The 25,659-nt window shown below is 41.6% G+C and overlaps 3 protein-coding genes across 3 annotated transcripts; all 3 read left to right on the top strand.

Moving 5' to 3' along the window:
• Window positions 1-8,394: 8,394 nt before the first annotated feature.
• Window positions 8,395-10,684, top strand: LOC147906158 (uncharacterized). The gene is made up of 3 exons (XM_087387960.1): window positions 8,395-9,309; window positions 9,457-10,054; window positions 10,119-10,684. The coding sequence occupies exons 1-3, from the start codon at window positions 8,395-8,397 to the stop codon at window positions 10,682-10,684; spliced, it is 2,079 nt and encodes a 692-aa protein (XP_087244086.1).
• Window positions 10,685-10,862: 178 nt separating this feature from the next.
• LOC147906157 (uncharacterized) lies at window positions 10,863-11,504 on the top strand. The gene has a single exon (XM_087387870.1). It carries the CDS (start codon window positions 10,863-10,865, stop codon window positions 11,502-11,504), a length of 642 nt encoding a protein of 213 aa, XP_087243996.1.
• Window positions 11,505-12,633: 1,129 nt separating this feature from the next.
• LOC147906156 (L-gulonolactone oxidase 3-like) lies at window positions 12,634-15,244 on the top strand. The gene is made up of 2 exons (XM_087383428.1): window positions 12,634-13,816; window positions 14,168-15,244. The coding sequence occupies exons 1-2, from the start codon at window positions 12,889-12,891 to the stop codon at window positions 15,106-15,108; spliced, it is 1,869 nt and encodes a 622-aa protein (XP_087239554.1). The 5' UTR covers window positions 12,634-12,888; the 3' UTR covers window positions 15,109-15,244.
• The last annotated feature ends 10,415 nt before the right edge of the window (window positions 15,245-25,659 follow it).

Genomic DNA, 25,659 nt, shown 5'->3' with positions numbered 1-25,659 from the left:
ACGTTGCACAAGAAAATTAAAAGCTCAAAAAGTGCTTGTATGTACATATAGCACGAAGCTAAGCCACATCATGTGGCTTCAAGTACAAAAAATAAGAGAAGTGTATATACAAGAGGCACGAAGCCAAGCCAGTGGCTTTAAGTACAAAAAAGAGTAGGTAGCACTACTTCTATGACTAATCTAAGTTCTCCACGTCCTCGCTCCCTTCCACGCTCCCTTCTGCACTCCCTTCTCTGCCTCCTTCCTCGTCTTGTTGTGCAGGGGCCTGTAAACAAGGGACAACATATATCAATGTATGAAAAATCAAATCTTTACTTATAATATTGACATTATTTAATTACTTTCAAATACCTCGGGGGGCGCTCCAGTAGCCCGAATATACTGCTCCTCAGTAATCAACCCATCATGATAGAAGTGCATCCATGTATCTCCTCTACGATGGTGGCGGTGGTAGGCTGTCTCGACAGAAGTAGGGTATCTGCCCACGATATCAAGCTGCAAGACGACACAATTTACGGAGGGGTTAGTACAAAGAAACAACCTCCTAATAAACTACATAAACAATATAATTTGAGATCGATACTTACAAATTGGGCCTCCCATGATTCAACACCCCCTGCTCTGAAATGCATGCTTCCATATTGCTCCATTTGGATCCTTCGTGCCTCCACGTGCTGCACACTAGGATCCTCCCTCGCTGACTTCATTACTTTCTTCCACTCACGCTTGTGAGCGATGTGGGGCGGGCCCCTTGGTGGGTGACCTCCCTCGAGCCTGGCAAGCTCCGCTAGTGCCTGCCTCTTTAGCGAAGATCTTTTATTACCAAGTATCGTAACAATCTTTGACTTGGCCCATTTATCTATGGACTGAAGATTGGGGGGGTTAGGATACCTAGAGCGAACAGCAACGAGGGTCTCATCAGCCAACCTCTTTGGATGGTCTTTGTAGTGGATAAAGTAATCTCTGTAATTGTTAGCAATTACAGAGCACATGAAGGCCATGATGTCCTTCCTCCGTGCATCCATCAAGATGCCTCCTGTCTGGGTGATGTCATAGAAGATCATACCATCACCTAGAGGCATATCTAAATCATCTGAATCATCATCGTCCCCACCACCACCCCTCCCAACATCTATAAGCACATCTAATGGCGCGTCTATATACGTGTCTAAATATGCATGTAATTGCGCGTCTAAATACATAGAGCAGATGCAGTTTTAGACGCGCCTATAGATGCGTACCACAGAATAGACAGACGTGGTTTAGACGCGCCTTTAGATGCACCACAGAGTTTTAAAATTAAATATTTGAAGAAAAGTAAATTTTTTTGGGTTATTTGTTTGTAGGATGTCTTTATCTTCAACAAGTAGCTCCAATGAGGATGAATCCCTCCGTATCCACCATCGCGAAACGTAATTGGAGCAAAAAATCAAATGTATGTGTGATCGATGTTGAGGAAACATGTATCATGCACACAAGATTGCACTCAATCACATCTCAAAGTATGGAGAACAAGTAGCTCTCCGCCATTACCTCATGAAGCCATGGAGGAGGAGGTGTTTGATGATATGGTGCGGGATTTATATGTCCATCAATCCGAAGGGAGGGATGATAGCATGGAGCAAGACGATCTTTTTACAGCAGCATCGACTCCACTGTTTGAGGGGTGCACATTCTCTGTTCTACGTGTCTCCCTTGAGTTACTAAACTTGCAAACCATCTATGGATGGAGCAATGCAAGTTTGAATGCATTACTCAAGTAAGCTTTAAAGTCTATTTTGTAAACATGGTGAATTATGCTAGTGGGTCAATTACTCGAATACTTTTCCTCATTTATGGTCTTCACGTGCAGGCTATTGTATAAAATGCTTCCAAGGGAGAATAAATTACCGACCTCAAGAGATATGGCAAGGCAACATGTGACCTCTCTTGGAGGATTAGATTACAAGCGCATCCATGCATGCGTCAACGATTGCGTTTTGTTTCGTGGACTACATAAGGATGCAAGAGAGTGCCCTACTTGTGGAGAGGCAAGATATAGAGCAGATCTCAAAACTTTGGATGTGCCTCGTAACGTTCTGCAACATTTTCCCATAATCCCTCGCATCCAACATATGTTCAAGTGCAAATCCATTGCAGAGCTCATGTCATGGCATTCCTCCCATCGATCAACCGATGGCAAGTGGAGAACTCCCGCAGACTCTCTTGCATAGAAGCATATTGAAGACACATGGCCAAGCTTCAAGGAAGAACCTAGGAGCTTGAGACTTGGATTGGGTATGGACGGTGTGAACCCATTTGGTCTCAAAAGCACCTCTTACATTGTATGGCTAGTGATACTGGTGAATTATAATCTTCCACCCTCTATGGCTATTAAGAAAGGACATGTTATGCTGTCCCTTCTAATTCCAGGGAAACATAAAGTCAAAAATCCTGATGTTTATTTGGAGCCTTTGATTGATGAGCTAGAGATACTTTGGAGAGGTATCGAGGTGCATGATGTGAGCAGGCCTCCCTCGTCATGAGACTTCAACTGCAAAGCAGTCTTGATGTGGATGATGCATGACTTCCCAAGCTATGGCAAGTGTTCAGGTAAGCATTGCACTTTTAATTATGAGTAGGCAATCTATGTGGCACCTTGAACCCACCTTCAACTCTTAACTGCATCTATTGTTCAGGTCTCACTACATCGGGTTACCATGCATGTCCTGTTTGTGGTCCTTCGCTAGTTGCCTCACGGGAAAACTCATTGAATAAGGTCATCTATGAGAATCACCATCGATTTCTCCCACCTGATCATCCTAGATATGTTGCCCCTTGGAATGAAGTCCTCCCACAATCACTCACTGCATGAGATTGGATGAGAATTTGGGATGGTTCCACGACTCCTCCACCACTTGGCATGAGCCGGTAAGGGTTTGTAACTATTGTGTGCTATATTGGCTAGAAATAAAGATTACCCGCTAACACCAGCTTTTGTTAAGATACTCCATCTTTTATCGTTTACCATATTGGTCCCACCTCAAGATCAATCACCTGCTTGATCCCATGCATATCTTCAAGAATGTGGCATCTACCATTTGGGAGCATTTGAATGGGACACGAGATTCCGTAGGCATAAGGGAGGATCTACGTACCACAGGGAGGATGCGTGAAGCTTGGCCACAAGAGAGACCAAATGGGCATGTTTTTTTACCTCATGCACCGTGGAGGTTATCAAAGCTAGAGATGGCGGCAGTGAAGCGCGCTATTACTACAATTCGTACTCCCACTGGATGCATGAGGTGTTTGAAGGGAGCCTTTACAAAGAGCAAGAAAAGAGGTGTAGAGCAATTATATGACTTGAAATCTCATGATTGGCACAAAATGCTCCAAGTAAGTATTTTATGTGCATAATATCTTTTTCCTGTCAAATTTGTGAGTGAATAATTATAAGCAACTAATCAACCACCTCCTCGTGGGTTTAGTTCATACTACCTACTAGCATTTCTCGTAGTGCATCGAAGGATGTGAAAGATTGTATTTACAAGATGGGCGAGCTTGTGAGGTACTTTACATGATACAAAATATGATGCATATCAATGCTCCATGCAAGGTGTTCATATTGCTAATATGGTGTACTTTTTCATTTCTAGGTATGTGAGCTCAAAGGAAATAGATCCCACCATGCTTGAGAATGTTCGAGTTATGTTAGTGGAGGTGGTTTGTTTAGTGGAGGAGATTTCCACATTCTATTCTCACAAGCCAACGACATGTTATAGTGCATTTGGTGGATGAGATTACTATATGCGGTACTATACATGCACGATGGTTGTTCTTCCTCGAGCGCTTCATGAAGACCTTAAAGGGCTTCGTGAGACAAAATGCAAGACCCGAAGGTAGCATGGCCGAGGGTTGGTTGGTACAAGAGTCACTTGTATATATTTCTGAGTTTCTTGTTGATGTGGATAGCTCTCTCCCATGGAGAGATGATGAAGACCTAAGGATGACCTCTATTGTGCCTCAAGGGAAAGGATGCAACAAAGAAATAGACACGGAGTTACTTAATAGTATCAACCTCTATTGCATGCTTAATAGTGATGTGATGAAAAGATGGGTGACAAGATACGGGGATGCAAAGGCAAGAAGACAAGAACAAAGGGCCCTCTTTCGTACACACCACGAATCTCGTGTGCCATACCCTCAGTATCTAAGAGCACTTCCAAAGGATATTCATGTGGATTGGCTACTTGATGAAATGGAGAAAGCAGAGAAAGACGAGGGGATGCATATCACAATGGAAGAATGGGAGTATGCTAGGGGATGCATGAGCAAGGTTGGTAAATAGAATGTTATGCATAAGTTAGGAGCTTTCAATAATTTAGATTGCTTATTTAATTGATTTTTTCTTGGTGTAGTGCACTATGTTCAATGCTATATGGTGTGAGGGCAAGCATTTTCGAACACAACGGATTGATGATAAGAGAAACACACAAGGTTGCGGCGTCATTGCTAGCTTTGAGGGAGCCAATGGAGCCATGGATGATTATTGTGGCATAATCCAAGATATTATTAAGCTTGACTTTCGACGCTTCTTTGTGTATATTTTGGATGTAAAGTGGTTTAAGGACGTGGTGGAAAGAGGCCCTAATGCAACAATCAAACGCCATGCAAGTGGCTTTGTAACTATTGACTCTACAAAGTTTTGGCAAAGTAGGAAGGACACACTAGTACTACCGCAACAATGTGAACAGGTACTGTGCACACATATAAAAATACTCGCTTTTAAATATTTGATACCTTCGATGATTATATTTGTGTTTGAATTAGGTTGTCTATCAACCAATGGTGGATAATAATAGATGGTGGCATGTCATACCTATTATGCCACGTTCCAAAGTGATGTATAGTACATTTACTAATATGGAGTGTATGGAGGATGATCATGGCCATGGAGGTGATGATGACCGTGATACGAGAGAGGAGGATGATCATGAGATAGGAGATACAGATATTGAGGCCATTACCCATGAGGACGAGCCTACCATTGGTGATGCTGATTTCGATGAGCACATGAGTAGTACAAGTAGTAGTGGGTTGAATGTATTTGTAGATCTAAACACTTGTTTGGATTTTGAAGTAGATAGTTTGGCAAGGGTTGATCTCATTGAGGATGAGATTGAACCGTAGCCCATCATTGATATTGGCAAAACTATTTTACATATTGTCTCATTCTCCTCACCTCACTTAATTCTTGTATATGTGGGCTTGCAAAAAAGCATTGATGTTTTTGTTAAAATTATGCGCTTTGGTAATCATGGGCAATGTTTGGAAAGCAGTGATGTACACCAAAATCTCACTTTCTGTATTCTCTGTTTAGCGTCTAAATACGCATCTAAATACGTGTCTAATTCTCAGTGAAGATGCGTAAATGTACGTGCTAATACACGCGCAAATAGACACGTTGATAAATGCAATGTTAGACGGGCCCATATTTTCTCAATGTAGATGCGCTAATGGACGTGTTATAACACACGCAAATAGACAAGCTATTAGATGCGCTATTAGACGTGCCCATAATTTCTTTATTCAAGCAACACCTATAGACACGCCCACTATTTTGCGCGTCTATCAAGCGCGTCTATAGTTGCTTTGTATTGTTGTGCACCAGTACCTCCCTCTCACACTTTACTCTAGGTTGGTTCTCCTTTTTATGTGTGTGTGTGTGTGTGTGTGTGTGTGTGTGTGTGTGTGTGTGTGTGTGTGAGAGAGAGAGAGAGAGAGAGAGAGAGAGAGAGAGAGAGAGAGAGAGAGAGAGAGAGAGTTTATTCAAGAGTATTCAGTGTCTTTACTTTAAAATGCTTGACATGTAAGTGATGAATGACATGTGATTTTAAATGCACGCACAGAATTTGAAAGATAAAATAGCATATACATGGAAAGAAGATCATATGTTTGAATTTTCACTCTCACACATGTGCACACATGCACATATACACACGCACATACATGTTACACTGAAAGAGAACATCAATACGAAAATGCAACCACAAAACAAAGTTTCCACCACATGGTCCATTTAATATGCTAAGCTTTTGGCGCACTGAATTACTCCAAAATGTGAGCATGGCATAATAACATATGTATTCATTAATTTGTATGGACATAGATGTTAATCTCTCTCTCTCTCTCTCTCTCTCTCTCTCTCTCTCTCTGTGCCTCACACACACACACACCCACACAAAAACATACACACACACACACATATATATATATGCATGTCTATAAGGAGAGGAATCCACATGCTAATTTGTATGTGTGTATTTGTACACACACACACACACACACACAGATAAATAAAACTGTTCACATACTCACGTACCTGTAGTGTAGGGTTTTTTAGAAAACATTGTAGTATAAATAACGGTGCTTCCCTCAAACTCAAGTTACTAAAAAACCAAAGGGAGAGCTACATTGAAACATGCGCGCACAGAGGCAAGCAGTAATTCACTTTATTTTGTATGCAGTGGTTGAAATGGCCTCGAATGATGTTCGAAATGCAAAAAATATCGTAGATCACGCTGTTGATGTTGTGGTGTCATCAATCCATCAACGAGATTTACATACAACAAAACAACTCGCAAGGGCAGGGCCTTCCACTTGCTCAGTCAGGCAAGTAGCTACACACTTTCTACTTCAACTACTACTATTGCAAGGCATCTGAAGCGCTTGCGTGGGCAACAAAGCCTTCGTACATTGAGAAGACTCGCAAGCGTAGGGCCCTTGACCCGAGAAACTAGACATGCAGCTGCATGTCAGTCTTCTCCAAGCATTGTAAAGCAATCAAAATCCATTAAGGATTGCTCGGATTGAGAACAATGTGAAGGCCACGAATGAGTATACACAAAATCTTCTTGGTGCAATGGACAAGGTCCAGTTGTTTGTGACAAAGGATGTAGGGTGCAGATCGACGTCTTGAAGGAATAAGTTGAAATCTTGCACACTGAAGTGGCAAACATATATATATATATATATATATATATATATATATATATATATATATATATATATAGAGAGAGAGAGAGAGAGAGAGAGAGATAAAAAGAGAAAGAATGAGACGTACATAGTTCGGTCCATTACAAGAGATGGTGGGACGTGCTTCAAGTTTGGTCCATTGTGAGAAGACAAGAAGATTGCACTTAACACATAGGGCACGTCGTGATTTTGCAAGACAAAGAACCATCCACAAAAGACAAGCTAATGGAATTCAAAATTTAAGTGGAAGGATGCAATTGGATGCAACTAGGGCTCAAAGGCGTTGCCATGCAAGACAAGGCACACCCACCAACATTGCTATAGCTTCCCATGGTGCAGTGGGTTGCCTCTCTATTCTACATTGATTTCCTGTACGAGATGATATAGGCCACTCATCTATGTTTCCATTGGTATTCTGTGCTCCTACTGTTCACTCACTTGGACCAATGAACCACATATGTAGTTTCTGTCATGCCTAGTTATGGAAGCAAGAAACAAGAGCATATATGCAACAAGTAGTTGGAAAACATTGTTGTGATGTTGGGCGTGTTTCATTGCTGCCTTTAGAAGAACCACTAGAGATTCTGAAAGTTTTACTGCATGGGAATGATGCTACCAGCAGATCATTCAAGAAAAACATAAGAACGTAAAATAGTGTTATGGCTTTTATGTCATTAGGTGCCCAAATTGATGGGATGTTTTCTGGGGATAGAGGTGTACATAACTTTCGGGTGCATGGTAGTGTGTATCATCGGGTGGGTAGTTTGGTTCCTGATGGTACTAGGCAAGAGACACCACGTTTCACATAGTTATATGTGTATGACACAAAGCATGAGTTGCAGAACCGCTTGGCTGGGATGCTTGGTTTGGATCCAATGATATTGGAAACCTTGCAGGGAATGATACATGCATGTAATCCTTATGCCAACGCATTGGTAGCTATGGGGGAGATGCTGAGAAGAAATCCACATGCAGACTTAAGGATGGTTATTTGTGAGAGACGTGCAACCTCCAGACAATATTTAGTTTCCATAGCTAGTGAGGTTGCCCTAATCATGCCAGGACAAGGGAATGATATTGATGTTGGCAATAGGGACTTCCAGATTTTAAGTCGCAATGGCCGTATACGAAGAATATCCAACTTGCATCAATCATACATACCCCTCATGTATGTTCTTTTGTTTCCTTTAGGGGAGGATGGATGGCATATATGTATCCCATATACTGATGATCTTGGTCATCGAGGGATACAAAGATAGAAGTACATGATGCAGAGGCAATACTATGCTTATCGTCTACAAGCAAGGTCTGATACAAACACATGCCTTCTGTGTGGGGGGGGGATTACTACAACAATACATTGTTGATGCATATAGTGGTATGGAGGAATCAAGATTGCTGTGGATACGTAATAATCAAGCATCTTTGCGTGTAGAAGTTTACCAAGGATTGACGGACATGGTAAATGCAGTTGATGGGGCGAACACCTTATTTGGCAATGTTGTAGAGTGCAGGGTTGTGTTGCCATCTTCCTTTACGAGAGGACCCCAATATATGTGTCAGTTGTATCAGGATGCTATGGCAATTGTGAGAAAAAGGGGTAAACCAGATTTATTCATAACATTCACATGCAATCCAAAATGGCCTGAAATATCTGAAGCATTGCTACTTGGGCAGAGTCCACAAGACCGCCTTGATTTGACCACCCGTGTGTTTCATGAAAAGCATAAGGATATGATGAAATCATTAACAAAGGATGACCTGTTTGGTAAGTTAGTTGGGTATGTTTCTGTGATTGAGTTTCAAAAGAGAGGCTTGCCACACTCGCACATTTTGTTGAATCTAGAAAGTGCCTTCAAACTAGTAGATACTATGCATTATAACATAATGGTGTGTGTAGAGCTACCCGATGTAGCATTGTTTCCTGAGTTGCATGACATCATTAGTCAGTGCAATGTTCATGGTCCATGTGGGGCATTGAATCCCTCAGCCGTTTGCATGATTGATGGTAAATGTTGTCATCGCTACCCACGTGCCTTCTCTCAATGTACTGTGGTAGGGAATGATGGTTATCCTATCTACATGCGTCAGGATGACAGTAAAAAGATACAGGTAAAACATGGTGACATTGTAGACAACCGATGGATTGTGCCATTTAATCCTTTTCTTTCCATGAAATACAAGGCACATATAAATGTCGAGGTTTGTTCCATGATCACTGCAGGTAAGTATCTATATAAATATGTGTACAAGGGTCATGACAGAGCCACAGTAAGGATGCAGGTTGTAAATCATGTAAGAGGGGAAGGAGAGATGAACAATCGACATGATGGTATTATTGATGAGATCACACAATACTTGGATGCATGTTACGTGTCGGCTTTAGAAGCATGCTAGAGGATGTATGAATACTCTATGCACTCTAAAAAGCATGATGTGCAGTGGTTGCAAGTTCACCTCCCGGTGATGAATAGTGTGATATTTAGAGATGATGATAACTTGCAACATATAGTAGAAATGGAGCAAAATAGACAAACGAGTCTAACAGAGTGGTTCAAATGCAATGCATTGCATCTGGATGCAAACAATATGCTCTATGGGGACTTTCCAACTGCATGGGTTTGGCAGAAAAATAGGAAGACATGGACTCGAAGAAAGTTCGGAAATACTATTGGCCGCATGTACAATGTTTCACCATCTGCAGGCGAGAAATACTTCATGTGCATGTTGCTTAACATTTGCAAGGGTTGTAAGTCTTTTGATGACCTTTGTACATTCAATGGGCATCTTTATCCCTCTTTCAAGGAAGCATGCATTGCTAGAGGATTAATGGAAAGTGATGAGGAGTGGTTCGTGTGTATGCACGAGGCTGCGTTTGTTCAAAATAGTGCACAGTTGAGACAACTCTTTGCGACAATTTTGCTCTTCTGTGAGCCAGCAGCTCCTCGGCTTTTATGGGGAAAATTCTATTCGGAGCTTTCAGATGATTTCTTTCATGCATTGGAAGTAAGTGTGGAGAATCCAATTCATCGTCACAATGGTGATAGGACAATGTCTTGCACACTTGGAGCATATTCTTTGCCTACATGGACGAGCATTGGCAGATTTTGGTGGTTTGCCTACCGTGGATAGAGCAAATGATTTTGTTGTGAATGTTTTGCTACAAGAGAAGAGGATGTTTGACGTTCAGCAACAGGCAGAATTCGCATGTACGATGGAAGCAAGCCTAAATCCATGTCAGCTGGTCACTTACGGTCAGGTTTTATCAGCTGTTCATTCAAACATGGGTGATGTTTTCTTTCTGGACGGCAGTCCCGGAGGATCTGGGAAGACATTTCTTTATAATTGTTTGCTTTCTCGGTTACGTGGGGAGGGACACATTGCATTGGCATGTGCATCTTCTGGTATTGTGGCATTGCTGCTATCTAATGGACGTACGGCACACTCACACTTCAAGATACCATTGAACCTACATGCCACTAGCACTTGCAATATTAGTGTGAATAGCAACCTTGCTGATGTTTTGAGGCTGGCAAAGTTAATAATATGGGACGAGACTCCCATGACTCATCGACATGCCTTTGAAGCACTGGACAGGACTTTACAAGATATCATGTCGAACAATCAGCTGTTTGGTGGCAAAGTAGTGCTACTCGGAGGGGATTTTTGACAGATTTTGCTAGCGGTTCCAAAGGCTGGAAGAGAGGACATCGTAAATGCTACTTTATGTCAGTCGATAATCTGGAGACACACAAATATCTTAAAGCTCACACAAAACATGCGTGTGCTACAAGCTGGTGACGGACTGTCAAAACATGAGTTCATGTAGTGGTTTCTTGACATTGGAAATGGGAAAAGCATGGGCGCAAAAGGTTCCTAAGAAAATGCTTTTGCAGAACAACTCCATGGAGGGCCTGATTGAGTGGGTCTATATTGGACTTTCACGGGTTGTGAACTTTGCATCGTACTTTGGAGAGTGTGTGCTTCTTACACCTCAGAACCTTGAAGTTGATGCAATCAATAATGCAGCACTAAATGCAATGGCAAGGGATAGAAAGGAGTATTTAAGTGCAGATTTAGTGAATAGTACAGAAGTAGATTCATTCCTGTATGCAATAGAGTATCTCAATAGCCTTGACCTTGGCGGTGGTTATCCACCTCACCGATTGGTTCTTAAGACAAATGCTCCAATCATTTTGCTACGCAACCTGGACCCACGGAAGGGACTATGCAATGGCACTCAATTGATATGCAAAGAGATTCACACCAGGGTGTTGGAGGCCGAGATCATCACTGGTATGCATATCGGTGATAGGGTTTTCATTCCAAGGATAACCTTCATTCCAAGCAATCTGCAACTACCATTTGATATGAGAAGGAGGCAGTTCCCCATTCGATTAGCATTTGGCATGACAATTAATAAGGCCCAAGGTCAAACAATGTCCGTTCTTGGCTTATACTTGGCAACACCAGTGTTCAGCCACGGATAATTATATGTGGCTTTCTCACATGTACGGTCATCGAATGCTGTCAAAGTATTTGTTCAAGACAAGGCCAGCGAGGCCAGTGTTGAGAATTCAAGGGTACCATATACTACAAACGTTGTGTATAAGGAAGTCCTATAAGTGTAGCAACAAAAACAAGTATGTATGGCTCTTGCTTTCCTATATTTAACCGTTCTTTATTAAAAATTAAAAGTCTATGTTTCGTTGTTTGTACATTAGTTTCATTATAGCTCATGTATCGAGATGAAGAGTATTTTTAAAACCCACAGACATGCTCTTGCATGCAGCTAAATACGATGGATAAGAGCTTCAGATTCCTCACTCACTCAGCTGCGGTGGTGCCAGGTGCATGATTGCGATGAAGCCATGTTTAAGTATTATATATTGTTGAACAAACAACATTATGATTATTGACTTCTTTGTTGTAATAGATCCCCCTCAATGGGAGTGCCGCGTGTCTGCACAGTTGTTGGTTGACATTCTTGAGATGAATAGCTTCCACGGGTGGGTGGTCCCTAACATTTCATTCGGTTCTTAAAAGAAGATATATGAATTTTGTCTTTTTTGCGAGTAGGAGTGTGTAAAGAAACTATTCTTTTGATTATAGATACCTCTCGATTCGCACATGGTTCATGAGGCTTCACATTCGGAAAAAATTACTTAGCTTCTTTAAACTGAAGAGTCGTAGAGTTCGTCGTTCATATGGACGTCTTAGGATCACCGTATCCTTTATACGATATAGAGCGTGTCGACCGATCCTTGCTTTTGGTCGAGGTAGAAACGGCGACTACACGTACACTTTCTTCATACATCGACTCACCACTCCACGTGATGGTAAGCACTCTTTTGAAGCATCCGAGGGTTCATTTGTGAACTAGCTAATGCCTTTGATTTTCATTGGAGAATGGGTCAAGTTTGTCTTTTTCAATGGGGTATCCTTATCCCTTGTTTTCTTAGGAAAATCACTTGACAATATTGGTCCGCTAGACGTGCTTATCCATGCCACAAGTCACAGCTACAAGATACTATGCCAGAGACAAGTTGGGTATTTTAAAATTTCGTCGTGGTTCGACGAATGTTCCAAACGATCTCTTCGGTAGATCCCTGGCTGGATTTTCTCCTACGATGCCGACCTAGTCGCCATCAGCATCGGAGCGCAACCTCCAATCGGGGGTGACTGTTCTTAGCTCTGGCTGGAAGGTACAGCGTGGATAGTTTTTTTGTTGTGACTAGGATCTTTGGATGCTGCCAAGAGCCGCCCGAGTCAGTATCAGACATTGGCTCCTTCGATCGTCTCTCTCACCCGGCTTCGGCTTCTCTTTTAGTTGCCTGCGCAGTACAGGCAGAATATATATCTGCAGCAATAAGGATGAGCAGAATATCTCCAGCCATGAGAATCTCCATCGCGCTCCTTCTTCTTGTCACCCTCGCTCGCTTGGCCAAGGCTAATTTGCCGCCTCCCGTCCAGTGTAACTCCACCGGATGCACTGTTACATGCTATCAAGGCGTCTGGCTGGACAGGAGCCAATGCAAGGCAGCCCAAGCCTTCTACCCAACCACCGAACAAGAGTTAATCGAGTCGATTGCATATGCAGCGAAGACAAAATCCAAGGTGAAAGTGGTGAGTAAGGGTTCTCATAGCATTACAAAGCTCGTTTGTCCAGGCGGTGATGAGGGTATAGTCATAAGCACGCGAGATTACAATTCCCGGATACTCATCAACGAGACAACAAAGACCGTGACAGCAGACGCAGGCGTGGAGCTGAGAGAGCTATTGGACCGAATCGCAGAAGTGGGCTTGACTCTGCCTCACACGCCCAATTGGGAGGGAGTGTCTGTGGCCGGTTTGATCAGTACGGGAGCTCACGGAAGCAGTCTGTGGGGGAAAGGCAGTGCTCCGCACGATTACGTAGTGGGAATGCGAATAGTAATACCTGCAACGGAAGGGGAAGGCTATGCCAAAGTGATAGATCTAAAGAAGGAGGACGAAGATTTGGATGCAGCGAGGCTGTCTCTGGGGGTATTGGGAGCGATTTCGGAGGTGACGTTCGAGTTGGAACCGATGTTCAAGAGGGCGGTAAAGCTGGAGCTAAGGGGAGACGATAGATTGGAAGAGGAAATCGAAGAGTTTGCGAGGGAGCACGAGTTCGGGAGTTTGACATGGTATCCGGCGGAAAGGAAGCTATTGTTCAAGTTTGATGACAGGGTGGGAGTGGAGGCGGAGGGAGACGGAGCATACAATCTAGCCGCGGTAGCTCCAATGGAGGTGGAGATAATACAAGGCTTACTTAATGCAAGTAAGATGCACACTCCAATTCCTTTTTGTGCTTTCTCCATCTCTCCATCTCCGTTTCCCTGTAGTATCCTCTCTGATCTCAAACTTTCGTCGATTCAAGCCAAAGTCTCCAGCGATTGATTGCAGATGAAATGAAATCCATCAAGAGCTGAGGGCAACAGATCGTAGAGATGGTCCACTGTTTCCAGCGATTGATTGCAGATTGAAAGAGATGAATCAAACAGCTGACGGAATTAGTAGGCAACAGATCATAGAGATACTGTATACATATCTGATTTGGCAATATCGGTATTCCAACTGTGAATGTTATCTCTCTCCCTCTCCAGTCAATGACGCCACGTTCTACGTGCAGGGATCGCTGCCGAAGATAGTCCGAGCGGTAAAGCTGAGCTCTGCGCGATGTCCGAGATGATGATGAAGGGACGCGAGATGTCGGGCGATGGACTAGTGAACGTGGGCAACACCTTCACTCACTACCCAGTAGTGGGATACAATCACAAGATGCAAACTGCAGGTGGTTGCCAAAGATCCACGGCAGTTCTAACACCCACAGGAATAGACTTTGGAAGCTCCGCCTTTATTCGAGACGACCAAGAGGAGGAAACGAGTAGCATCTACCACATGACCTCGAAGCCGAGCACATGCAGCTGGAATCCACTCATCGAAGGCCTCTTCTTCTTCGATGTAGCGGTGTCTGTGCCGATCAGTCGCATGAAGGAAGCCATCGTGGAGATGAAGAAGCTACGTGATGTCGATCCGGAGGCGATGTGCAATTTGGGGATCTACGGTGGGTTATGGATTCGCTTCCTGACGGCCTCCAAAGCCTATCTCGGTGAGCAAACGGAGTCCGTCGTGTTTGAGATGTTTCTGTATCGCTCACGACGTGCCAACCATCCTCGTTTCTACGAAGACATCACAGAAGAGATCGAACAAATGCTCCTCAACAAATTCAACGGCAAACCTCATTGGGGTAAGAACCGGGACTTGGCCTTCGAGCAGATGCAGCTTCGAACCAAGGACTTGGCCAAGTTCTTAACGGTTCGCCAGAAGTTTGATCCCCTTGGCCTCTTCTCCAGTGAGTGGTCTGATGCTATCCTCGGCATCTCTTCCCATTCCCCTCATGCTCGCTCTGTGCAAATTTTTCGAGACCACTGTGCCTTGGAAGGACTCTGTATCTGCACCCAGGACTCGCATTGCCACCCTGCTAAGAACTACCTCTGTAGGCCGGGTCATGTGTTTAAGGAGGCTCGAGTATGCCGATACCAAGAACCCTCCACTCATACCTCCATTTAGATGATACTTGTTGAGAAATAATGGGACATATAGGAAAAGCTATAGAAATAGTTTAGGCTGATGATATCCCAGCCTTCGACATTTGGTTCCAATAAGATTAGATAAGATTATTGGGCTATGTAACGAGCATATACTTTTTGCATCTAATCATTTTAAATTTGATTCATCTTGAGAGTAGGTCCATCTTTATAACAATAAATTCTATTCTTAACAAGATGAATACTATTCATAGGGCCACCCGGAATGGTTGTATTTAGAGATTTGATGGTGTTGGAATGGTTGTGTATATGATTGAGTGATCGGACCAGTATGCGTAGTTAGTTCCATGGCATGTAGACGTGCTTGCGTGTTCGTTGATCCAGATGTGGTCGATGGTGGTGGATCCATGTATTATTGTGGGCTCGAATATTAACTGGTGCATGCTGTGCTGCTGCATGAATTCTTTAAGCATATTAATACTCTTGCTTTGTTTATTGTAGCAAATGTTGAAATCACTGACAACGTAAGCGACTTCATGGTGTTGTGCACTTGGCATGATTTGCTGTAGTGTCTGAATCAAGGCAGTTGTATTTGCTTTTGGCGATTTGTAGATGTTTACGATGGCAATTCTATTTGTTCTGGGTTTCTCACCAATGCTAATGGCTTCTACGAAAATATCCAACTGTCCTTCGTGGGGCTTGCCTGGCAAAGGTCCCCCCAAAACAATATGTCAACTCCTTCGAAAGGTTGTGTGTGGTTGTGTTTGATTTCACGCATGCGCATGTCCGCTACAATGAAAGTGTTTTGCCCGACAAGCAAGATTTCATCGAAGACAATTAATTAGACATCCTTGTACAGTTGCAATAGTGTTTGCAGCTTGTCTGTGGCAAGGCTTTTGTACATTGAAATGAGAAACGGCAAGTGCAACGCGGAGTGGATAGTCATGCCACCTATGTTGTATGCAGCTTTACCAGTGTACGCTAGCAGCAATACTTTTGGAAGCTCTGCATTTGTGACTTGGTCACTTGTGTATTGGCACAAAAGAGCTTGAACTATGAGTAGAAGGGTAAATGTTTTGCCTATGCCACCATCCTCGGACAGAAAGAGGCAGAATGGTTTTTTCTCGTGCAACCATTTCTTTAGCATGATGTCTTCGATGATAAGGGCGTTGGTTGGTTTCGCTTTCGGAAGTCTTGATGAAATTGCTCATTCGGCATGCATGTGAAAGTGAAATCCATCAAATGATATCATTGGGACGCTATGTAAACTACTTGAGTCTAAGCAAATTTACATATGCTTCATCTTGGGATTAGGTCTATCTATATAACATTATATTCTTTTTCAAATAATATTTAATGTGGTATGCAATGTTTCCTAAAGATATATAATGTAAAAAATAGGGCCAAGGAAGGAACTTTCATCTATGAATTTTATTGTAATTTGCACCAATACCTTATAGTGTATATGGTGGATCTCTCATCCCAAGTAATGCCCTTAGAGAAACACTGCATCTATGCTTTCAAAAATGTCATTTAAATCATAAGTAGCTCTAGTTCTTTCTTTGAATCATGAGTAGATCTAGTTCTATCTTTTGAATCATTCCAGTCGATCGCATTAACTCTCCAATCCTTTAGTAGTACTCCAACTAGTACCATACTAATAATCTAGTTTTGTAGATCGCATACTCTCTCCTATCCTTTAGTACGAGTCAGACTAGCACCATACTCTATTATGAGTAGTGTGCTAGAATCTATCATCCCATTTTGAATAGTATGCTATAGTTGCGTCATTGTTTGCTTGCTGAAGCCATTTTTGGTGAGGTTCAAGGAATTTTCTATATATAGGTATCTTGCATGACCCATAACTTATGCATTGCTCAATGTAATTCAGCAAACTTTGTCTTCAAGTAATAGTACGCATTCCAAACTTGAACATGAGTCCAAAAAATATGGAATAAAAATTTGGAACAAGATCGTTAAAGCATTACAAGTGCTATGTTGCATGTGAAGCATGCATCTTGAAGACTATAGGATATAGCAATTTATTCAAAAGCATCAAAATTTTGTTATGTACATACATGCAACCAAGTAATCATTCAAAAGTACAATACATGAGCTTCTTCTCAACCCAAGGACACACCTAAATGAGAACATTAGGCATGGATTAACGGGCCTCCAATGTTGTGCTAAAGTGATGCACATACATTTAAGAGCACGCTCCATAACTTTTTTTTGATTTGTTGAAAACTAAAATGCATTAAAAATTTAGAATCCAAACTAGTGGGACTACTGCATGGTGGTCTTAAAGCATTGATAGTTGTTGGTATTGGTATCTAGATTCACCCTAAAATGAAAGAAGTTGAAATGTGCAATTTGTGCATGTGCAAAGATCTTTTGATAAATTCAACACTATTTACAATTTTGAATTATTTCTTTTTCCATGCACTTGCTTGTTATATGTCTCATAAGCATGCCAAAGGTCATTCAAACCTGATAGTGTGTCCTTTGGCCTATTTGTGCTTTGAAGCATTTGAGGTCACATTGCACTTTTTTGGGATATCCAATTCTGTTGACATGTATCGCTGGAGGGAGGAAAACCAGCGGGGCTAAAAATTTTGCTACTCCCATGAATTTTGAATTTTCACACATCCCGCCCATCAAATCTTGAAAGACTAAGTACCTACAACATGCCCTCGCCGTGTACCTCTACATGACCTTGTGTCGTCTTTGGTTTGGCATTGTCGTCTTTTGGGTAATTTGTCTTATATTCTTTGCTTGCCTCGCAAGCTAGCTTCTCTCTATTTTGGTTTGGGATTGCTGTCTTTCACTGATCGTCACCATGGCAATATGCAGCTCGCCATGGCTTGCAAGAGAAGCAGACAAAGGCTTCATCAGGGCACAAGAAACAGATTGTGGGTCATCGAGGAAAGAAACGGCACTGTATCAAAACGGCAACAGAAGATACTTTTGCAACGTTTGCGAAGGAGAAACAATGAGAAGAAAGAAGACTCCTTGTAAAGCAACAGTTGTAGATGCTCGCATTCGATCATTGCCATCAAAGTGAAGAACACGAGCTGTGATGTCATGATTGGTGGTAGCATTCGAGAAAGCGACATTAGGCCATTCATGAGAATACCAGTCTCGAGTCCTCACAAGCTTTAGCTTGCACCCTAAAGTTCATAGAGTGACAACCCTACCAACACCTCGGGAGATGCATGCAGAGCGAAAGCAATGCTCGATCATCCCGATCCGAGTAGTTTATGGGCTTCAATAGAACGCAAGAAAAGGAGAGATAGCCTAAGTGCGGAAGTCATTGCAATAGTGGTGACGTTTTGGCACAAAAATACAAGAGCTTCTCCAAATAACAAGGACATCTATAGAAAGTGGACAGAACACAAGATGTTTGACGAGCACATCATACACATGCTTGATACAATGCAGGTCAGTGGTTGCCTAAACCATCCCAGTGGTTGTTTGTGATTGAGCTTTGGGATAATTTACTTGTTTTATTTCTTGATACAACGCAGGTCAGTGGTTGCCTAAACCATCCCAGTGGTTGTTTGTGATTGAGCTTTGGGACAGTTTACTAGGTTGGCTTGGACTTAATGTGATTGTAAACCAACCCAGTGGTTGGAATATCATGCAACCGTGGCTAGTTCAGCTCAAACAGTAGAACCAGAATGGCTTGGACTTAATGTGATTGTACTAAACCAGCCTAGTGGTTAAAACATCATGCAACCATGGTTGGTTCAACTCAAACACCAGTTATATGATTGTCATGAACTAGTGTAGTTGAATAGAAAGTAAGAGCAATATATTTTGCAATAGAACAACTATGTATTATCATTTTACTAAGCCAGTCTAGTGGTTGGAACGTCATGCAACCATGGCTAGTTCAACTCAAACACCAGTGTGGTTGAGCATACATTAGTTTTGACCAGCTCGGTGGTTGAAATTATTGTGTTTCTTAATACTTAAATTAGTTAAATTTAATTTCCTTCTATTCAGGTCATATACCACTTAATTTCTAGACTAGGATGGCTTGGACTTACTGTGATTGTGATTGTCCTAAGCCATCCCAGTGCTGTTTCAAGTCAAACAGCAATATCTGATTGAAATTGTGATTGAATAAAAATAAATAAATGAAAAGGAATATATTGGTATAGAAATGAAAAGCAATATACTTGTTATTGTTCAATTGTGACCGTTAGGCTAAACCAGCTCGATAGTTTTGTTTTCTCGTAGGTTGATTAGTTTAATTAGACCGCGTTTTTGCACATACTATATTTTGTTTTGTTTTCCTCATAGTAGTGCAAAAAGGGGGCCTGCACGTTGGGTCAACAGATGGATTGTATCTCAATTTTATGGATCAGAATTCTGACATTTCAATTGGACAGAGGAGTTTTGAGCATTGGAAGCCTTGGTATCTCAAGAAACTCAAAGACGTGAATGTTTGTTGCCAATTTGCCAAACACACATAGGCTTTGACTTGTGCAGGCAAGCTGTGAATGACTTGATATCTAGTCGTATTGTAGCATTACTCCATGGGGATCGATACCCCTATCTCCCTAATGAATGTGTAGTCTGTAGGCCACCTGGATCCTCATCATGTGTCGTAAGAAAGGCAACTTGGATCCTCATCATGTGTCCCAAAAAACCACCACGCTTGTTTTTGTAAATTCCAAACGATAGATTAACCCCACGCTTGTTTTTAGTATATCCCAAACAACCACCGTGCTTGTTTTTAGTCATCTAATCACACGTCATGGGATCCAATTATATTTTCCTTGGTTGCACACAAGGAAAATAGCTCCCACAAACAGGTTGGTTCTCTTTAACTATTGTCAAATTTCAACCACCGAGCTAGTGAAATATTAGAAAATGCATTTGTTTATGGCATCCCCTTTAGGCAGGTTCTCTTTAACTATTGCCAAATTTCAACCACTGCCGGGTTGTGACCACAAATCCATGGGTGACCACAAATCCTAAATGAATGAATTACATGCCAGCTGTGACCACAAATCCATTGGTGACCACAAATCCTAATTGAATAAATTGCATACCATTCATCTTGTGATAATAGAAGAAAGCCACCATGCTGGTGGCAATTAATATCCTAGTGTGCAACCAACCATTGCGCTAGCGACCACTTATCCTGCACTATCGCCATGCTATCCTAGAATGGATCATATTGTTGCAAAGTGCTATACTCAAACAATCTCCTTTAGGCTGGTTCTTTTTATCTATTATCAGAATTCAGCCACCGGGCTGGTGACCACAGATCCTAAATGAATTGCAAGCTATAGATTCATACTATATTATTGGAAAATGTCCATCAAATTATAAAGTCCAACTCAGGGAAACATTTATAGATTATAAAGTCCAACTGAGTGAAGCATTCATAAGAAAATAGAACCTTCGAATCCAACTAAATGCAACATTTTAAAATTATAAAGTCTAGTTAAGTGAAGCAGTCATATCCAAGGACAGATAAATGGCGAATTATTACTTTAAAACTGAAGTTATAAAGAAAAGACAAATGTATAGTCAGCCCCTAAAGTTATATTCCCGGATAGTACACAACCAAGTTTTACTCTTCTATGTTTCAAAAAGAGACCACCATCGTATCTAAGGATGGATAAATACACAGACAATTTACTACTACTTAACTCAAGTTCTATTGAAAAGTCGACTATATTAGAGGGGTAGCTAGCCCCTAAAAAAGTACCGGGTAATATATATCCAAGATTCCAAGAGATCAAGTCTAAGATCGTTGAAGGACTTTATATTTATGCAAGGATTCAAGGACAAGGGATCGATACTTCACACAGTGGGAGCCTTCAGCAACATACTTCGCAAACTGTGGGTTCTTATAATATTGAAGGCCTTCCCACATTTCCTCCTACAATATGATCATCTTGTGAATGACATTCTTGGGAACTCTATGTCCCTCCTCCAAGTGATCAATCTCATCTACTATAACCTTGGGTTGCCAAGGGACCCCTTGCGAAATGGCTTCATCAAGCTCAGGACAAGCGGCAGAAAAAATGTCATTGCTACTGTGGCTTCCCATCTATGTTCCTTCGATGTTCCTTCACTCGAGACCTGTCGGGTTTTTAAACTAGTTTTCTATCCTGCTATCCAAGCTATAATTGTTCACATATTCTAATATGTCAAATCAAGCTGTCTTGACATGCTCAACGATGTAATCCAGTGAGACCTTTTCCATCTTTGAAGATCGGTGTACCGATAGATCCCCACACACTACATTGATGAATATGACAGGCTAGTTATATGATAGTTAAGGCTAGAGGAGGCAAGCTCTGGCTAGAGGAGGTAGGCATTGGCAAGGAAATGTATTTTTGTTGGTTTAGGATTAACTCCAACCCCCACAAAATATAACCTTTAGTAAATGCCAAACAACGGCCGCGGTTGTTTTAGTAAATTCCAATCAATAAATCACAAACAAGGAAAAATATAAATCCCAACAGTATACTAATCCCAAACAACCACCACACTTGTTTTAGTGACAATGATTGTGTATGAGGGACCATCTAATTCATAGGTTCAGATTAGCATTTAGTCGGAATCAAACTATAATAACAATGATTGTGCATGAGGGACCATCTAATTTACAAGCTCAGATTAGCATTGAGCCAGAATCAGACTATAATAACAATGACTTTGCATGGGGGACCATCTAGTTCACAAGCTTAGATCAGCATTCGGTCAATTCATCAGACTGTAATAACAATAGTTCTCATTCTTATGACCGAGAACTATTGTTATTATTGTCCGGTTTTGATCTTGCCTTTCTTCAAGGTAGTTGACTGTAATAACAATGACTTTGCATGAGGGGCCATCTAGTTCACAGGCTTAGATTAGCATTGAGTCGGAATCAAACTGTAATAACAATGACTTTGCATGAGGGACCATCTAATTCGCACGCTCAGATTATCACATTAAGCTGGAGTTAGGCTGTAAGAACATATCATATTGTTAGAATTTTTTGATGATCGAGAAATTCTCCCATGGAAACCATCTAATCGCACATCATGGGTAGATGATGATGTATATGACTACCTACACTAGGCTGGGCTACCAGCAAGATGGGTGCATGTGCCACCGCTCCTACCCCCTCATCCCATTGAATTATTATGATCTTGGCTCCGATGACTAAGAAATTCTCCCATGGCAACCATCTAATCGCACGTCATGGCTAGACGATGATGTATATGACCGCCTACACTAGGCTGGGCTACCAGCAAAATCCAACAAGTGGATTGTGTTCTCTTAGTAGTGATAGGCACCCAGAGTCACACAAACTGACAAAAGAAACGAAGGGGAAAAGAGTGGGAGGGCGGCAAGTCTAGCTATATAAAGGCCAATTCACCGCACCCAAGAAAACCCCTCTCCTACCCCCGTTCACCCCTATGATGAATCTTTTATTGCAACCTCGATGCCCCTTCATAATGCTTCCCAAGTCATGGGATCCATTGTTTGCCTTCATCTTGCAACACTTCACCAGCCATAGCCATGACCAGGGAGTTGCAAGATGGGGAGCCAAGGGAAAGAGGTCTTAAGGGGGTAATTTTGCAAAGCAGATTTCAGGTCCGTCGCATTTGATCTCGTTCTCAAATATTAATGTCCGTCATCATTGTTTGGCACTAGGAGAGAAGTCAACTTGGTGATGAGCCTCTCGTAATTGAGCACAACCTTCGGCACTGGGGAAGGAGAACTCAACTTGGAGATGAGCTCTAACACACTGAGAGCATCAGTGTGTTGGAGCTCACCACTAGATTGAGTTCCCTACCCACTGTCCAAAGTTGTGCTCAATTGAGCTCACCACAAGTTGAGCTCTCTCTCCTAGTGCCTTGAAGGAAGTTGCTATGAAGAAGGTTATGTTCAATTACGAGGTGCTCATATTGTCCCCTGCATACGAGGAGTTCTGGGTCAAATTTGTAAGAAAGTGCTAACTACAAGGTGGTCGTATTCTCCCCTGCATATGAGGCACCAGGACAAAAGTGTAAGAAATTGGTAACAAGGGCAAACAGTGACACCAAGTCCTGCCACAGCGGTGGTGTTGACAAGTGCTAAAAGTGTTTAAAGAAGTGTCACAAAGACAAAGTGCTAGCATCTTTGGATGTCATCTCTTTTGTTAAATGTTTGCTTCGAATGTAATTTCTTTTATTTCAATTTCGATGTAATACTATTATTGCAAAAACTTTTGAATGTAATTTCTTTTGTTTCATTTTCAATGTAGTACCATCATCGCAAAAACTATTGTTGTTGTTACTTCAGGAGTGAAAGTGGCTCTAAAGAAGCACAAATGGCATATTTCTACCCTCGTTTACATTTTCCGGCAACCATAGGGATCATTGCATAAGAAAATGTTGAATAGTATGATTAAAATAGCTTCAAAATAGGAGTATATTTCTCTTGGTTTAGAACTATAATAACTCGAATAACTAGCGCAGTGGTTTAGAAGTATAATAACTCCAATAACCAACATGGTGGTTGCATGGAAACTATCATAAATTGCAAATGTCTCCATTTTCCTTAGCTTGGAACTAAAATAGCTCCAAGAACCAGTGCGGTGTTTGACAAATTGTTGCACAAGGACTAATAGGACTAAAATAGCTCCAAAATAAGACTATATTTTCCTTGGTTTAGAACTAAAATAGCTCCAACAACCAACACGGTGGTTGCAGATATGGACCTTGAGGGTCCCCTTTAGGGATTGACATGCCATAGTGGTCTTCATGCAATGGGGTGGTCTCTCCATGCCAACATCATTGCTCAAACCAGCGTGGTGGTCAGCACAACAAAAGATTGTGTTGCGCAGCGATAGATGGCAAAGCTACGCAATGACATGTGGCAAGGCAAAAGTTTTGTGATGTAGTTAGGCCAACATGGTGGTTGTTCCATGCTTACATCATTGCTCGAACCAGCACGGTGGTCAGTGCAACAAAAGATTGTGTTGCACAGTGATGACAGATGGCAAAGCTGTGCAATGACAAGTGGCAAGGCAAAAGCTGTGTGATGTAGTCAAGCTAGAGGCAGAGCAATAGTATCTATGCTCATGAGTAAATGCATATAGTGCCATGTGTCAAGCTTTGTGTTATTGATGATGATAAGGTTTTGTATCATTATTACGCCAGTGCGACAATCATGATGCCATAAAAACTTTCAGTGAGAGCACGGGTCCATGCAAAATTCAAAATCTCACCCACCATTGCGTCATGCCGCGGCCCTAAAATGGCCCCAAAAATAGTTTCGCGATTAGCTCTGGCTACACCCAAGCAAACATTGACCGAGTTGTGATCATTGATTGTATATTAATCATGTTGTTTATTGTTTGTGTCTCAATTGATAGTACTCTTTTTTATAGTGTTTTGCAAGAGTTGCACATTGTGCTTTGATCATGCTGTTTATGGCATAAGATTTTCCAAATATTTTATATCATTATCAAGCTAGGAAACATATGATGATTATAGATAGGCTACAAAAAGTACGAGAGAAAGTATGATGATTATAGATATGCTACAGAACATTGCAAGAACATCACATGATATTAATAAAAATTAAAGTGCACCAAATTATATTTTAATGATTAGGGCACCATGTAGATTGATGTTTCCATACAATCACAACATTTGTACCTCAACCACTAGCAAAGAATCTAGTACATCCCTAAAAAACAAAGCCTATTGATGTCACAAAACATTTCATAAGAGAAAGAGTAAAACTTGTTGACATGACACTACAACATTATGACACATCATAAAAATGTTGGGCTAAAAGAGGGGCCCTATGAAGGATTACTAAAATAGTAGAGGGCTAGATAAGGAAATATGGAACTCTTCAATATGATTTTTTCATGTGAGTACCTCTATAGTAGAGGCTCTCTAATTCTAGGAGAAATTAGGTTTAGGGATAGAAAGCATACAAAAATCTCATGGTCCTTTCACAATAGAAAACTCCTTTGATATGCCTAACCTGACCTTGTCAGCCCTCCTCACTTTCCTCCCCACCAACCGTCCGCTAACTAAAACCATACTCATATTTTTCTTATGGTTGGACTTTTTGGTTCAAAACTTTACATCTGACTAGATCTCCGAAGTTTCTCTCCATTCACACGTTTTCATATTCCACCTCTACCAAATGCAAGCTCTTGATGCCCTTGCTACCCCATCTATGACAGCTCACGATGACTTGGAATAACTGACTTGCTTGTTAGGACTTTTTCATGGCATGATCATTAGCATATGGGAGGCCCCAATTCTCACTATGACTATATTTTTACAAGCCTCCATCTCACTGTAGACTCCCTAATTGCACATGACTCCATCTCGTGGGTGAGCTTTGTATAAGACTCTAACACACAAACATAGAGCAAACACTAGAAAAGGGCCAACAACTCATATATCTCATCTACACACCTTGCAACAATCATGATTTCTATAACCCACACTTTTAATTTCCAATTCTACAAACAAGAAAAACAATCAAAGGAGTCTCTCAAAGCATTGCTTTCCATCACCTTTCACAACAAAAATAGGTTGCATGTTGT

Source organism: Dipteris shenzhenensis, chromosome 1 (genome assembly GCF_047967505.1).
Source record: "Dipteris shenzhenensis isolate YYH24624 ecotype China chromosome 1, Dip_SZ_1.0, whole genome shotgun sequence".
NCBI lineage: Eukaryota > Viridiplantae > Streptophyta > Polypodiopsida > Gleicheniales > Dipteridaceae > Dipteris > Dipteris shenzhenensis.
The sequence above is the reverse complement of the archived record's forward strand: the minus strand, read 5'-3'. Positions and strand labels throughout refer to the sequence as shown.

Bases quoted from the DNA above. Each gene is read 5' to 3' on its own strand.
- LOC147906158 (XM_087387960.1), top strand. From the start codon at position 8,395: ATGGAGGAATCAAGATTGCTGTGGATACGTAATAATCAAGCATCTTTG. The intron at 9,310-9,456 runs GTAAGAGGGGAA...CATGATGTGCAG, and splicing joins GGATGCAGGTTGTAAATCAT to TGGTTGCAAGTTCACCTCCC. The intron at 10,055-10,118 runs GTGATAGGACAA...GAGCATTGGCAG, and splicing joins TCCAATTCATCGTCACAATG to ATTTTGGTGGTTTGCCTACC.
- LOC147906157 (XM_087387870.1), top strand. From the start codon at position 10,863: ATGGGAAAAGCATGGGCGCAAAAGGTTCCTAAGAAAATGCTTTTGCAG.
- LOC147906156 (XM_087383428.1), top strand. From the start codon at position 12,889: ATGAGCAGAATATCTCCAGCCATGAGAATCTCCATCGCGCTCCTTCTT. The intron at 13,817-14,167 runs GTAAGATGCACA...TTCTACGTGCAG, and splicing joins ACAAGGCTTACTTAATGCAA to GGATCGCTGCCGAAGATAGT.